The sequence below is a fragment of the Halichoerus grypus genome, chromosome 13 (genome assembly GCF_964656455.1).
Source record: "Halichoerus grypus chromosome 13, mHalGry1.hap1.1, whole genome shotgun sequence".
Lineage (NCBI taxonomy): Eukaryota > Metazoa > Chordata > Mammalia > Carnivora > Phocidae > Halichoerus > Halichoerus grypus.
The window spans coordinates 21,712,510-21,729,202 of NC_135724.1; the positions used below are offsets into that span (position 1 = coordinate 21,712,510).

Here is a 16,693-nt window from a genome sequence, read left to right on the forward strand (position 1 = left end):
ATATAATGCATAAAGTAGCATTTAAAATTTTCTAGAAAAGTAATTGATTATGTATTCTGTATTTTTTAAGATTTTTTTAAGATTCTTTTTTTTTTTTTTTAAGATTTTATTTGAGAGAGACAGATAGTGACAGAGATAGCAAGAGAGAGCACAAGCAGGGAGGAAAGGGAGAAGCAGGTTCCTCGCTGAGTAGGCACAGGGCTCTATCCCAGGACCCTGGGATCATGACCAAAGTCAAAGGCAGACACTTAACCCACTGAGCCACCCAGACACCCCATTCTAACTCTTGTTTTTGTTAAAGAATAAAAAAAAAGTATTTGGGTTATTTCCTATTTGGCCAATGTTGAAAAAATAAAGGTATGCCCATAACTCATGACTAAATACGTCTTTTTTATGCTCTAGGAATAAATTGATATCAAGCAGGACCAGAGAAGGAAGCTTAACTAGTACCTCACTGATTTTTGTGACTTTTGCGCTCGTAAGTTACAGGTTTGGCTTCTACACACACTCAGAGAAAGCCTCTTGTTTGTGAGTCAGGACAGATTGCGGGACCCTTTAGTCACCCACCCTGGAGCCACTAAGTGTCATATTCCTAGTAAATGCACAGCTGACCATATATCAGCCCTAAAAGACTCCTGGGAAAAGAAAATTCTTTTTTCAAGGAACCTTCTTTCCTCCTTACAGAGGACAATTCCAAGTATACGGTTTTGTTTTTGACCTTGTATGAAATAGCAACATATCAGATGATGGGAGTTAAGAGGAGATCACATAAACAATGTGTAATATCACTCAAGGTCAAGAATGAAAATAGAAAAATTAGTGGGACTGGTGAGGGAGAGATCACTAGTGACATTAGAATGATAGGCATGGCAAGAAAAATGTAATAGATCACCCAGTATTTCAAATACTTTTAACTTGGAATCCTGGACTAGATTGATGTCCCCAAAACAGCACTGAGAGATGAAAACTTTTTTGTTGTTGTTGTTGTTAATAAATTCAAGAATCAAAGAGATACTGTCTATTTATCCACTGCAAGTCAGCTTAGGCTTACTAACATATAAACTTTGTGGATCTGAATGGAATTTCATTAACTGCATATGAAACACTGATTATCTCTACTATCTCACATTGGTTAAAAGACCTGACTTACAATAACAAACTCTAATATAGCATGAATGTCCATTGGTTTCCATGTTCTGCCCAGCCCTGGTTCCCAAAGAGGGCAAGCTAAAGCTATCATGGTTGGGGGTGGGGGAGTGGAGGACATCATGATGTGGGACTTAGTCATTTCACTACATGGCCAGTTGTATACAATAAAAGGTATCTTATTTTCTTTAGTTGTGCTTTTTATGACAACATAAACCAGCTTAAAGCCATTGTTTTTTTAAACAATTTTTTTAAATTAATTTAAAAGTAGGATAATCTCATATTTTATGAGATTGATTTTGACAATGATTGTATTTTAGCATGGTGTTATAGTTTTGTTTTCTTTTTTTTAAAGATTTATTTATTTATTTGAGAGAGAGAGAGGAGAGAGCAAGTTGGGGGAGAGGCAGAGGGAGAGGGAGAGAAATCCTCAAGCAGACTCCCTATCGAGCATGGAGTCCTATGTGGGGCTCAATCCCAGGACCCTGAGATCATGACCTGAGCTGAAATCAAGAGTCGGCTGTTCAATTAACTGAGGCACCCAGGCACCCCCAATATTTATTTATTTATTTATTTATTTATTTATTTATTTATTTATTTGAGAGAGCTGGGTGGGGGCAGAGAGAGAGGCAGAGAGAGAATCTTTTTTTTTTTTTTTTCGCTCATAGAGAGAATCTTAATCAGGCTCCAAACCCAGTGCAGAGCCCAATGTGGGGCTTGATCTCATGACCATGAGATCATGACCGGAGCCAAAATCAAGTCAGACATTCAACCAACTGAGCCACCCAGGTGCCCCTAGTTTTTAATAGAGTTTGTCTAGCAAACTTGAACTCTTAAACATCGTGATTACAAAAGTGAAGTTGGAGATGAATGTGGGATAAAATAATAAATGAGAGCCCTGGTAGTGAGAAAACTTGGAAAGGCGTTCTAGGCCAACATTTTCTCTCAACAAATAAGGAAACTAAGGATTTTAGAAGATTCAGTGAATTGGTAATTGCTAATAAAGATCAAACACTAGAAGTCTTATTTATCTTCTAACTCTTACTTCTAAGCCAGTGTCCCTCGCAATATTTTGTATAGCAAACAAAATGATGTTAATGCAAAGTTTAGGGTGAAAATCATGGGGCAATGCATTACTAAAGAAGAAATAGTTGAGTATACTCTGCCTTTCAATAGATGTGAAAAGCAAATGCAGAAACATAGTATTGTGGGTAAATAGCATAAAATATGTATAGCTACCACTAAACAAATGAACACTTAGATACCCAGAATCAAAATCAGGTAATTTACTCTCAGATAAATAATCTTGACATGAGAATCAAATTCTTTAAGACTGGAATTTCTAAAATATGAAAGTAATTACAATAGTTACTTAGGACCTAGCAATTCCAGACATTGTATTTGGCCTCTTAAGTTAAAACCTCATAACCATCCTAAGCAATGTGACATTACTCTCTACATTTTGCAAAATAAATAAAGATTTAGATTATGTAACCTGCCCTAAATTGCACTACCAGTAAGTGGTATGACTGAGATTTATACTTCCTCTGGTGTCATACACCACGCTTTTAGCAACTTATTATAATAATAGTTCAATAGATCAATATTAACTCAATATGAAATGGACTGTGGTAGTCCACATGCTGACTCCTTCATGCAGTCTGAATTAAGTCTGACATAATATTCAGGAAATATGGACGTCACATGGTTCAAATATAATATAGTCTTATATTTCATTCTTTTCTACGTACATGTAAGAGATAAGCAGAAGAATCCATTTTATCCAACTTAGATCTATGAAAGGTTAATAGTGTTCTGTTTATAGCATGGCATAAGAGTTTTATTCAAAACTAGCCACAGACCTGTACCTCTGAAACAAATTATGCATTACATGTTAAAAAAAAGAACAATATAGTAGGAAGGGAAAAATGAAGGCGGGGAAATTGGAGGGAGAGACGAACTATGACAGACTATGGACTCTGAGAAGCAAACTGAGGGTTCTAGAGGGGAGGGGTTGACGGGATAGGGTACCCTGGTGATGAGTATTAAAGAGGGCATATATTGAATGGAGCACTGGGTGTTATACGCAAACAATGAATCATGGAACACTACATCAAAAACTAATGATGTAGGAGCAAGATGGTGGAGGAGTAGGAGACCTGGATTTCCTCTGGTCCCAGGAATTCAGTTGGATGGGGATCAAACCATTCTGAACACCTACGAACTCAACAGGAGACTGAAGAAAAGAATAGCAACAACTCTCTGAACAGAAAAGCGACCACTTTCTGGAAGGTAGGACATGCAGAGAAGTGATACTGAGGCGATATTCGGGAGGATAGACAGTGGGGGAGGGGGCCTCCGTCAGCCGCTTCTGGCAAGTGATAGAGCAGTGGAGCACAAAATTGGAACTTTTAGAAGTTGGCTCCACTGAGGGATGTCACTTCAGTGGCTAAGCGGGGGGGGGGGGGGGGGGGGGGGATGGAACGCTCGCTGGGATAGTGTGGTCTCAGGACCCTTGGGGTCACAGAAAGACCGGGGGTGCCTGAGTGCGGCAGAGCTCCCAGGTATCGGAGCGGGGAAGCCAGCTGCAGAGACAGAGCTGAGGAGCAGGCTCTCAGCTCGGGGTTGCCATAAACCGTGATCTGCGGCACAGTCAGGCCACTGCTCCTCCAGCAGGGACCCAACAAGCGGCAGATCTGGGGAGACGCCCCTTTCTCCCCTGGGAGGAGCGGCGCGGGAGCGCACTGCAGGGATCTGCTGGGTTTGGAGACTTCACACGGGGTTGTGCACCAGAGATAGAAATGCTCGGTCCAGGCCAGGTGAGCACGGAGTGCGGCTGGAGACCAGGGAGACGGGAGTGATTGACTGCTTTTCTCTGGAGGATCACTGAGGCACGGGCCCCGAGTTCTCAGCTCCTCCCGGGCGGAGATTGGAAGGCTGCCATTTTCACTCTCGGCCTCCAAAGCTGTATGGAAAGCTTGCAGGGAACAAAAGCTCCCAAGAGCAAAACCGAGCAGATTACTTAGCCCCGATCAGCAAGGGTAGGGCAATTCCACCTCCAGCAAAGACATTTGGGAACCATGGCAACAGGCCCCTCCCCCAGAAGATCAGCAAGAACAGCTGGCCAAGACCAACTTTACCAATCAATGAGAACAGCAGAACACCAGCGCTAGGGGAATACTGCACATAGAATTCATGGCTTTTTTACCATGATTCTTTAGTCTTTCAAAGTTAATTTTTTTCTTTTTTAACTTTTTTTTTTTGAATTTTTCTTTTTCCCTTTTTCAACCAACATCTTATCAATCCCTTTTTTAAAAAACATTTTTTATTTTTCATTTTTTGAGTCATAGTCTATCCCTTCATAAGTTACCCTTATTTTTGGCATATACATATAAGTTGTTCTCTCTTTAAAATTTCTCTAGTATATGGCTTTGTTCTAGACTCCTGCCTGATCACATTCTCTCCCTTTTTTTTTTTCCTTTTTTTTTTTAAATCCTCTTCTTTCTTTTTTCAAACAAATTCTTATCAATTCCTTTTATAAAATCTTTTATAATTTTCATCTTTACAGTCATATTCCATCCCTTCCTCATATCAACCCTTATTTTTGTACATATATAAGTTTTTCTTTCCTTAAAATTTTGGGAGGCACTTTCTTCTAATAGACCAAAATACACCCAAAATCTAGTATGTGGCACCGATCTATGCACCAGCCTGATCATATTTGATCATATTCTGTTTTGTTCTGTTTTTGTTTGTTTTTATCTTTTTCTTTTTCTTTTTTCTTTCTTTCCCTTTCTTTTCCCCTGGTTTCAGGTCTTTTCTGATTTGTTTAGAGTATATTTTCCGGGGACGTTGTTACCCTGTTAGAATTTTGTTCTCTCATTCATCTATTCTCCTCTGGACAAAATAACAAGATGGAAAAAATCACCTCAACAAAAAGAACAAGAGGCAGTACCAACTGCCAGGGACCTACTCAATATGGACATTAGTACGATGTCAGAACTAGAGTTCAGAATGATGATCTTAAAGATACTAGCTGGGCTTGAAAAAAGCATGGAAGTTATTAGAGAAACCCTTTCTGGAGAAATAAAAGAACTAAAATCTAACAAAGTCGAAATCAAAAAGGCTATTAATGAGGTGCAATCAAAAATGGGGGTGCTAACTGCTAGGATAAATGAGGCAGAAGAGCGAATTAGTGATATAGAAGACCAAATGATGGAGAATAAAGAAGGTGAGAAAAAGAGAGATAAACATCTACTGGATCACAAGAGCAGAATTCGAGAGATAAGCGATACCATAAGACGAAACATTAGAATAATTGGGATCCCAGAAGAAGAAGAAAGAGAGGGGCAGAGGGTATATTGGAGCAAATTATAGAAGAGAACTTCCCTAGTTTGGGGAAGGAAACAGGCATCAAAATCCAGGAGGCAGAAAGAACTCCCCTCAAAATAAATAAAAATAGGTCAACACCCCGACATCTAATAGTAAAACTTATGAGTCTCAGAGACAAAGAGAAAATCCTGAAAGCAGCTCAGGACAAGAGATCTGTAACCTACAATGGTAGAAACATTAGATTGGCAGCAGACCTATCCACAGAGACCTGGCAGGCCAGAAAGGACTGGCATGATATATTCAGAGCACTAAACGAGAAAAATATGCAGCCAAGAATACTATATCCAGCTAGGCTGTCATTGAAAATAGAAGGAGAGATAAAAAGCTTCCAGCACAAACAAAAACTAAAGGAATTTGCAAACACGAAGCCCTACAAGAAATATCGAAAGGGGTCCTCTAAGCAAAGAGAGAGACTAAATGCAACACAGACCAGAAAGGAACACAGACAATATAGAGTAACAGTCACCTTACAGGCAATACAATGGCACTAAATTCCTATCTTTCAATAGTTACCCTGAATGTAAATGGGCTCAATGCCCCAATCAAAAGACACAGGCTATCAGATTGGATAAAAAAACAAGACCCATCGATACGCTATCTGCAGGAGACTCATTTTAGACCCAAAGACACCCCCAGATTGAAAGTGAGGGGGTAGAAAACCATTTACCATGCTAATGGACACCAAAAGGAAGCTGGGGTGGCAATCCTTATATCAGACAAATTAGATTTTAAACCAAAGACTGTAGTAAGAGATGAGGAAGGACACTATATCCTACTTAAAGGGTCTATCCAATAAGAAGATCTAACAATTGTAAATATCTATGCCCCTAACATGGGAGCAGCCACTTATATAAGCCAATTAATAACAAAAGCAAAGAAACACATAGACAGCAATACAATAATAGTGGGGGACTTTAACACCCCCCTCACTGAAATGGACAGATCATCTAAGCAAAAGATCAACAAGGAACTAAAGACTTTAAATGACACACTGGACCAAATGGAATTCACAGATATATTCAGAACATTCCATCCCAAAGCAATAGAATACACATTCTTCTCTAGTGCCCATGGAACATTCTCCAGAATAGATCACATCCTAGGTCAAAAATCAGTTCTCAAATGGTACCAAAAGATTGGGATCATTCCCCGCATATTTTCAGACCACAATGCTTTGAAACTAGAACTCAATCACAAGAGGAAAGTCAGAAAGAACTCAAATACATGGAGGCTAAAGAGCATCCTACTAAACAATGAATGGGTCAACCAGGAAATTAAAGAAGAGTTTAAAAAATTCATGGAAACAAATGAAAACACAACTATTCAAAATCTTTGGGATACAGTAAAGGCAGTCCTAAGAGGAAAGTATATAGCAATACAAGCCTTACTCAAGAAACAACAAAGATCTCAAATACAAAACCTAACCCTACACCTAAAGGAGTTGGAGAAAGAACAGCAAATAAAGCCTAAACCCAGTAGGAGAAGAGAAATAATAAAGATCAGAGCAGAAATCAATGAAATAGAAACCAAAAGAACAGTAGAACAGATCAATGAAACTAGGAGCTGGTTCTTTGAAAGAATTAACATGATTGATAAACCCCTGGCCAGACTTATCAAAAAGAAAAGAGAAATGACCCAAATCAACAAAATCATGAATGAAAGAGGAGAGATCACAATCAACACCAAAGAAATACAAACAATTATAAGAACATATTATGAGCAACTATATACCAGCAAATTAGATAACCTGGAAGAAATGGATGCATTCCTAGAGATGTATAAACTACCAAAACTGAACCAGGAAGAAATAGAAAACCTGAACAGACCTATAACCACTAAGGAAACTGAAGCAGTCATCAAAAATCTCCCAACAAACAAAACCCCAGGGCCAGATGGCTTCGCAGGGGAATTCTACCAAACATTTAAAGAAGAATTAATACCTATTCTTCTGAAACTGTTCCAAAAAATAGAATGGAAGGAAAACTTACAAACTCGTTTTATGAGGCCACCATTACCTTGATCCCCAAACCAGACAAAGACCCCATCAAAAAGGAGAATTACAGACCAATATCCTTGATGAACATGGATGCAAAAATTCTCACCAAGATACTAGCCAATAGGATCCAACAGTACATTAAAAGGATTATTCACCGCAACCACGTGGGATTCATCCCTGGGCTGCAAGGTTAGTTCAACATCCGTAAATCAATCAACGTGATACAGTACATTAATAAAAGAAAGAACAAGAATCATATGATCCTCTCAGTAGATGCAGAAAAAGCATTTGACAAAGTACAGCATCCTTTCTTGATCAAAACTCTTCAGAGTATAGGGATAGAGGGTACATACCTCAATATCATAAAAGCCATCTATGAAAAACCCACAGCAAATATCATTCTCAATGGGGAGAAACTGAGAGCTTTCCCCCTAAGGTCAGGAACATGGCAGGGATGTCCACTATCACCACTGCTATTCAACATAATATTAGAGGTCCTAGCCACAGCAATCAGACAACAAAAAGAAATAAAAGGCATCCAAATGAGCAAAGAAGTCAAACTCTCACTCTTTGCAGATGATATGATACTTTATGTGGAAAATCCCAAAGACTCCACCCCAAAACTGCTAGAACTCATACAGGAATTCAGTAAAGTGGCAGGATATAAAATCAATGCACAGAAATCAGTGGCATTCCTATACACCAACAACAAGACAGAAGAAAGAGAAATTAAGGAGTCGATCCCATTTACAATTGCACCCAAAACCATAAGATACCTAGAAATAAATCTAACCAAAGAGGCAAAGGATCTGTACTCAGAAAACTATAAAATACTCATGAAAGAAATTGAGGAAGACACAAAGAAATGGAAAAATGTTCCATGCTCATGGATTGGAAGAACAAATATTGTGAAGATGTCAATGCTAGCTAGAGCAATCTACACATTCAATGCAATCCCCATCTAAATACCATCCACTTTTTTCAAAGAAATGGAACAAATAATCCTAAAATTTGTATGGAACCAGAAAAGACCCCGCATAGCCAGAGGAATGTTGAAAAAGAAAAGCAAAGCTGGTGGCATCACAATTCCAGACTTCCAGCTCTATTACAAAGCTGTCATCATCAAGACAGTATGGTACTGGCACAAAAACAGACACATTGTTCAATGGAACAGAATAGAGAGCCCAGAAATGGACCCTCAACTCTATGGTCAACTAATCTTTGACAAAGCAGGAAAGAATGTCCAATGGAAAAAGACAGTCTCTTCAACAAATGGTGTTGGGAAAATTGGACAGCCACATGCAGAAGAATGAAACTGGACCATTTCCTTACACCACACACAAAAATAGACTCAAAGTGGTTGAAAGAGCTAAATGTGAGACAGGAGTCCATCAAAATCCTAAAGGAGAACACAGGCAGCAACCTTTTTGACCTCAGCCACAGCAACTTCTTCCTAGAAACATCTCCAAAGGCAAGGGAAGCAAGGGCAAAAATGAACTATTGGGACTTCATCAAGATAAAAAGCTTTTGCACAGCAAAAGAAACAGTCAACAAAACCAAAAGACAACCGACAGAATGGGAGAAGATATGTGCAAATGACATATCAGATAAAGGGCTAGTATCCAAAATCTATAAAGAACTTATCAAACTCAACACCCAAAGAACAAACAATCCAATCAAGAAATGGGCAGAAGACATGAACAGACATTTTTCCAAAGAAGACATTCAAATGGCCAACAGACACATGAAAATGTGCTCAACATCGCTCGGCATCAGGGAAATCCAAATCAAAACCTCAATGAGATACCACCTCACACCAGTCAGAATGGCTAAAATTAACAAGTCAGGAAACGACAGATGTTGGCGGGGATGCGGAGAAAGGGGAACCCTCCTACACTGTTGGTGGGAATGCAAGCTGGTGCAGCCACTCTGGAAAACAGTATGGAGGTTTCTCAAAAAGTTGAAAATAGAGCTACCATACGACCCAGCAATTGCACTACTGGGTATTTACCCCAAAGATACAAATGTAGGGATCTGAAGGGGTATGTGCACCCCGATGTTTATAGCAGCAATGTCCACAATAGCCAAACTGTGGAAAGAGCCAAGATGTCCATCGACAGATGAATGGATAAAGAACAGGTGGTATACATATACAATGGAATATTATGCAGCCAGCAAAAGGAATGAGATCTTGCCATTTGCAACGACATGGATGGAACTGGAGGGTGTTACTCTGATCGAAATAAGTCAATCAGAGAAAGACATGTATCATATGACCTCACTGATATGAGGAATTCTTAATCTCAGGAAACAAATTGAGGGTTGCTGGAGTGGTGGGGGTTGGGAGGGATGGGGTGGCTGGGTGATAGACATTGGGGAGGGTATGTGCTACGGTGAGTGCTGTGTATTGTGCAAGAGTGTTGAATCACAGATCTGTACCTCTGAAACAAATAATATATGTTAAAAAAAAAAAAGAAGAAGAAGATAGCAGGAGGGGAAGAATGAAGGGGGGGAAATCGGAGGGGGAGACGAACCATGGAGTCGATGGACTCTGAAAAACAAACTGAGGGTTCTAGAGGGGAGGGGGGTGGGAGGATGGGTTAGCCTGGTGATGGGTATTAAAGAGGGCACATTCTGCATGGAGCACTGGGTGTTATACACAAACAATGAATCATGGAACACTACATCAAAAACTAATGATATGATGTATGGTGATTAACATAACAATAAAAAATTTTAAAAAAAGAAAAAAAACTAATGATGTAATGTATGGTGATTAACATAACATAAAAAAAAAAAAAAACTAGCCAAAAAAGAAGGCAACTATGGGAAAATCCTTTAGTGTAGTGAAAAACATTAAGTATGATATAAAAATATCATAATACATTAATCTGATTTGCTCTTCACTTTCTTATTTCTGTTTTTCTGTGTGTATGCTTATATCATGATATATATTATTCAAAAACCTTCAAGGATTCCCAGCCATCAATAAAGTGAATAGAATCAAGTCTAAATTCCTACTCATGGGATTCAAGGTTCTCCACAAAATATGTTCAACTTCTCATTCCAGATTTATCATCTGCTGTCATTCTACAAATGGTTATCTCCTGAATATCTAGCAAAGGAATCATCTCTACAAGGAATCTGCCAATTTTCCACCTACAACTGACTTATTCCTTGTCTGTGCTGATTTGGAACTAGATATGCTTGCCTGAATTTACCATTCCCTGCCTTATGTTGGTCATATGGCTACATGAGTGAACTATCTGGCTCAATGGTAAGTTTCAAAACAAAGAACGTGTCTTCTTTGCTTTTTCCTACAACTATTATTCTGCAGAAATAATAAAACGAAAGCAAAATGTAATTGTAATATAAGTAATACTTAGTCAAACTAAAAAGTTTTACATACCCATCAATAATAAATTCTTTGTCCTGAACACAATTCAGAAACTCTTTGTTTTAAAACTAAAAAAAAAAGTTTTCCTTTAAATAATATGAATTTTGAAATGTTTCTGTTAAAATGCATTTCAATAAAAATAAATAGTATAGAGAAAAATCATTCAAAACATACTTTAGTCCAATTGATTCCATTAAAAGTCAATACTTTTAATTGCACAGATATTTACAGTTCAGGTCTATCCAGGACCAAGAGTCATTTAATCGCAGTTAAACGAATGAACAATAGATTGAATTACCAATTGATCAATTCAATTAGGCCATTAAGAAAACTGAAATTAGAGTTTCAGTGTATGGGCCAGTTATTTTAGTCAACCTAGTGCCCAAAGCAGAATTATAATTCAGCAATTCAATCTACTGCTTGGCACTCGGATGTCATGAGAACTGAATAAAGTGAACCTGACAATCCCAGTGGCCCCTCAATACCTCATACATTCCCCATCACATGCAACAAAATACTTCAAACCATCTCAATCTTACTTAGTGTTGCATTATCAATATTTCCAAAAAAAAAAAAAAAACCTTAACAACAATTTAATACTAACTTACTCTGTTAAAAATGTACAATTCCTCATAAGCAAGAATTCAATTTCTGTCTTAAAACATTAGTCAAATTAAATTAGTTTCTGATTTCCCTACCTCTGAATGAAAGATAATTATTCATTTTATCTGGAAAATATAAAATGTTATGGGGAAATCTTAACCAAGTATGACATTTAAAAGTTTGCAATTTATTTTGAACATAGTAATGCCACTATTCCACGCCCAATCTCAGGGAAAAGTGCCACCACCTAGCTTTTACTGAGCCTGGATTCCATCCTCTCCCTCATATGCCCTATGTGATGTGTTTCTGAGACTTATCCTTAACTAAGATCTCCTCCTTCATCTTCATTTCTGAATCCTGTCTGATACCACTCTGGGTCAATTCTCTCCAGGTAAATGCCACACATTCTACCTTATCTTCCTCCTTTCAGTTTATCTTCCTTACCTCCAGTCCTTCCCCTCCAACACTTCCTGTGCCCTATGACCTTGTTAAAAAGACTAAGAGCAGGTCACCTGAAAAGCTATTATGTCTCCTTTCTCTATGCTGTATTGATGCTGTTCTTCTGACCTGGGGTACACTTCCTTGCTTTTCAAAATTGGCACCTGGTGTTTCTATGTAAGGGGATGCCACTATGTTTCTTCCTTCACAGCACAGTCCACTTCGTCTGTTTTTTTTTTTTTCTTTTAAAGATTTATTTATTTATTTGACAGACAGTCAAGAGAGAACACAAGCAGGGTGAGCAGCAGGTAGAGGGAGAGGTAGAAGCAGGCTCCCCATTGAGCAGGGACCCCAGGGATCCCAGGACCATGGGATCATGACCTGAGCTGAAGGCAGATGCTTAACCGACGGAGCCACCCAGGCACCCCATGTTTTCCCCACTACGCTATTGCTGTTTTAGGGCACAGTCTCCCAAGTTTGTATCCTAGCAACCAGCATGATGACAGGTATATAAAATTCACTCAAAAGTTTGTTGAATAGGTATTTATTTATTTAGTAAATAAACTAAAATTGCTCATTGAAAAGCAACATTTCAGAACAACTCTTTGATTCTTAAAATCTGAATTTAATGGATCTCAGTTACTTGGTGATATCAAGCACTTAATATATAAAAGAGGCAACTTTTATTTTACATAAACTTGAGTAAGAACATCAAATTATATATTAATTAGTACTAGATAACTCCCCACACACATTAGCATTTATGTTTCAAACTAACACGAAAACAGATAACATCATCAGTCAAGAGGGTACTTAAATGACCATGAAGAAGAATATATATATTTTTAAAATGGTGACTATTCAGGTACCACTTTAATGTTTATAACACAGATTAATAATTTGATGGTTTCCTATTTTAACTGACTCCATCTTACCTGATTAAATAGCATTAGAATAGAGAGTGGGTCATTTATCCATGTAAATTATTACTTCCTCAGATTGGTACTTACAGAAAACAGAGATTGATTCAGAAAGGATTAGCAAGATTTTAAAAATGAGAAAATCATAAATGGCAATTAAAAGAAACTGGGATTGGGGCGCCTGGGTTGCTCAGTCGTTAAGCATCTGCCTTCGGTTCAGGTCATGATCCCTGGGATCGAGCCCTTCATTGGGCTCCCTGCTCTGTGGGAAGCCGGCTTCTCCCTCTCCCATTCCCCCTGCTTGTGTTCCCTCTCTAACTGTGTCTCTCTCTGTCAAATAAATAACATCTTTAAAAAAATAAAAATAAAATAAAAAATAAAAGAAACTGGGATTGACTAACCATCCATCTATCCATTCATTCTCTCACTCAATTTTGTACTTGTGGGTTTGTATATTTGACCTCTAAACCAACTTGCAAACTCAATGATAAATGGACAAACATACGTTCCTTCAGCAGATCCTTTACAATAGCATACGAGACAGGCTTAACCAAGTATGACAATAATGTGTGTGTGTGTGTGTATTTATTACCTCAGCATATAAGTCCTTTTTAAAGTTTATATTTGACACAGATGTAGTGAAAAGAAGGGCCATATGCACCCCAATGTTCATAGCAGCAATGTCCGCAATAGCCAAACTGTGGAAAGAGCCGAGATGCCCTTCAACAGATGAATGGATAAAGAAGATGTGGTCCATATATACAATGGAATATTACTCAGCCATCAGAAAGGATGAATACCCAACTTTTACATCAACATGGATGGGACTGGAGGAGATTATGCTAAGTGAAATAAGTCAAGCAGAGAAAGTCAATTATCATATGGTTTCACTTATTTATGGAACATAAGGAATAGCATGGAGGACATTAGGAGAAGGAAGGGAAAAATGAAGGGGGGGGGGGATCAGAAGGGGAGATGAACCATGAGAGACTATGGACTCCGAGAAACAAACTGAGGGTTTTAGAAGGGAGGGGGGTGGGGGGATGGGTTAGTTCAATGATGGGTATTAAGGAGGGCACATACTGCATGGAGCACAGGGGCTTATATGAAAACAATGAATCATGGATCACTACATCAAAAACTAATGATGTAGTGTATGGTGACTAACATAATAAAATAAAATAAAATTTAAAAAATAAAGTTTATATTTGAATTCAAAGAACTTGGAGAAAATTTCTCATTAGCTGTAACTTCAAAAAATTTCAGTTTCCATTCAGATAAAAAATACACACACACCCCAAAGTACCCCCAACATATTCTTGATTTTAGTCAAATTAACAACATGAAGTTTGGCTTTAAATAAATCTCCATGGATTATAATGCAAATGTGTCTTACAAGGTGAACAAATAAATGTAAATGGTGATTTGATGCTTATGTCTCTGTGTCTTTCAAAACTTTCTATTTCAGATTTAATATTTAATTAGTTCAACTTTATCCCTTAATACCTCTGGAAAACAGACCTTTCAGTCATATTAAGATAGGCTAACATAGTCCTGACAATTTTCTATGTGGCTTACCTAGGCTTCCCATCTGATTGACTCAGATGCATTATTAAGGACATATGAATATAAATATTTAAAATTTTTGTGTATCTAATGGATGCCTAAATAAATGCATGTATGTGTTGGGAATAAATGCTACATTTGCATCTGTCACTGCCTAGTGGATGGAAGGTAACAGTGGGGCCAATGGATATTGACACATTTTAAGTCAGTATCCCTGTGACTGATGGAGGAGAGAGTACACGAAAGAATTAGAAGAGGCTTCAAAGAGGTCCTTATCAAAGTACCTGGAAATGTTCAAACTGCCAGTTTACTTTTGAAGACTTAGGAATGTTACCCTCTACCTAGATGAAGGATCTGTGATAACTGCACACAGCACACTGAGACAAAAGCCAACATCAATGCTTTGATAGGGAGTCTGTCACAACTACTCAAGTGTGTGTCTTCTTTGTGATTCTCACAAGTGAGTCTTTGTAAACCCTCCAAGTGCAACTAAATGAGAAAGTAGATATTACAGAGACAGAAGATAGTAGCAATTATTGCAAGAAAAGAGATGTTAGAAAATCTCCAGTCTAACCTCTGGTTATTTAGGAGAGGGAAAGGAGCCCAGAGTCTTAGATTTGCCAGAGAAGAGAAAGGAAGATAAGAGAAACAACTTTCCTTATCATAGTATCAGTCACACTATATTGTAATGATTTATCTGTCCACATTCACCCAGAACTCTAACAAACCAGGCTCTGTGTCAGTCTTAATCATTGCTACAACCCTGTACATAGCACAGTGCTTCTCAGAAATGAGTATATGAATTGACGAGTAAATGAATGTTCAGTATTAACCTGGGGAAGGTTCTTAACCTTGCAGAGCCTCACCTTCATCCTTTGAAAATGGATAATAGTCACTGCTTCTTAGAATGTTATCAGGGGAAAATAAAATAATACATTAACAATGCATTATTAGTAATGTAAAGTGAGCTTTACACAAAGAAGCACTCATTGTGTATTAATGGGATGAGTGAATGCATCCCTGAATGAAGCCAGACATAAGGAAAATATGTATTTCTCTGGAAACTTCAACTACAAGACTGGGAAGAATAAGGAAAGCTTTTGGCTTACCTTCATCTAATGGCTCATTTAGAAAGAAAGAAAAAAAAATGTAAAGCAAAACCCCAGAACTTAAAAACAATTACAAAGCATTTGTTAAAGGGAAAATTGTTGTTCAAACTACTCCAAACAATATAATTCTGAAGAAAATAAAGAGCACAGACGTACCTGACAGAATTCTGACTTCTGCTTCATTTCCTGTTCTTGAGCTGGCTGGATTCCGAGCTAAGCATCGATAGATTCCAATGTCCCCTGGTTGAAGTCTGCTGATCTGCAAGGCTCCAGAGGGCAAGACCACCACTCGGGAGTCTCCTGGGATAGGAGTCATGTCTTGTTGGTTTTTTTGCCAGTGTATTGTTGGCATAGGCTCCCCAATGACTTCACACTTGAGTAGCACTGTGTCTCCCATAAAGGCTGTGACAGATTCTGTCTGGGATAGGAACCTCAGTGGTCCTAGGGGAAAAACAAAGAAGGAAGGATAAATTTTTCAGATAAGGCATAATAATCCCCAATAAAAATAATCACATCTGTATTCTTTATAGAAAATTGTATTTTATGTTTTGTGAAATTTCATCTCATTCGCTCTTCATATTTTACTACATTATATCTGACATTACAATAGTTTCTGTGGCTAAAAAAAAATGATAAAGGTATTGCCATTAATTTCTAACAAGCCAGGCTTGTTATAGCAACAATCTTTTTTATAACAATTTTTTAACAATTATAACAAGCTTACTATTTTGTTATTCTTTGTTCATAAAACAGCCTTGTAAAATAAACAGAATACACAAGATCATCCTAATTTTACACACAAGGAAATTGAGGTTCAGAGAAATGGAATTCCACACACAAGTTCACACAATCCTGCAAATAAGACCTGGTTCTTCTTCTTCTTCTTCTTCTTCTTTTTTAAGTAGGCTCCAAGCCCAATGTGGCACTTGACCTCATGACCCTGAGATTAAGAGTCATGTGCTCTACTGACTGAGCCAGCCAGGCACTCCACGATCTAGTTCTTTTGAATGCTGGTCCTATGTGCTTCCAAGTACATGGCTTTGGACAAAGGACGATGAAGTTAAGGAGATTCATGAAGGACTGGCCGTATGGCATAGCCTACAGCAGTTTCAAGAAAGATGGATGA

General features: G+C 38.1%; 1 protein-coding gene across 2 annotated transcripts in view; it reads right to left on the bottom strand.

Moving 5' to 3' along the window:
* The window catches only part of DCC (DCC netrin 1 receptor), a 1,153,179-nt gene that overhangs the window by 608,000 nt on the left and 528,486 nt on the right, over positions 1–16,693 (bottom strand). For both annotated transcript variants that reach the window (XM_078060292.1, XM_078060291.1), the window contains exon 3: positions 15,724–16,008. In XM_078060292.1, coding sequence (XP_077916418.1) covers positions 15,724–16,008 — 285 coding nt within the window. The remainder of the gene's footprint in view (positions 1–15,723; positions 16,009–16,693) is intronic.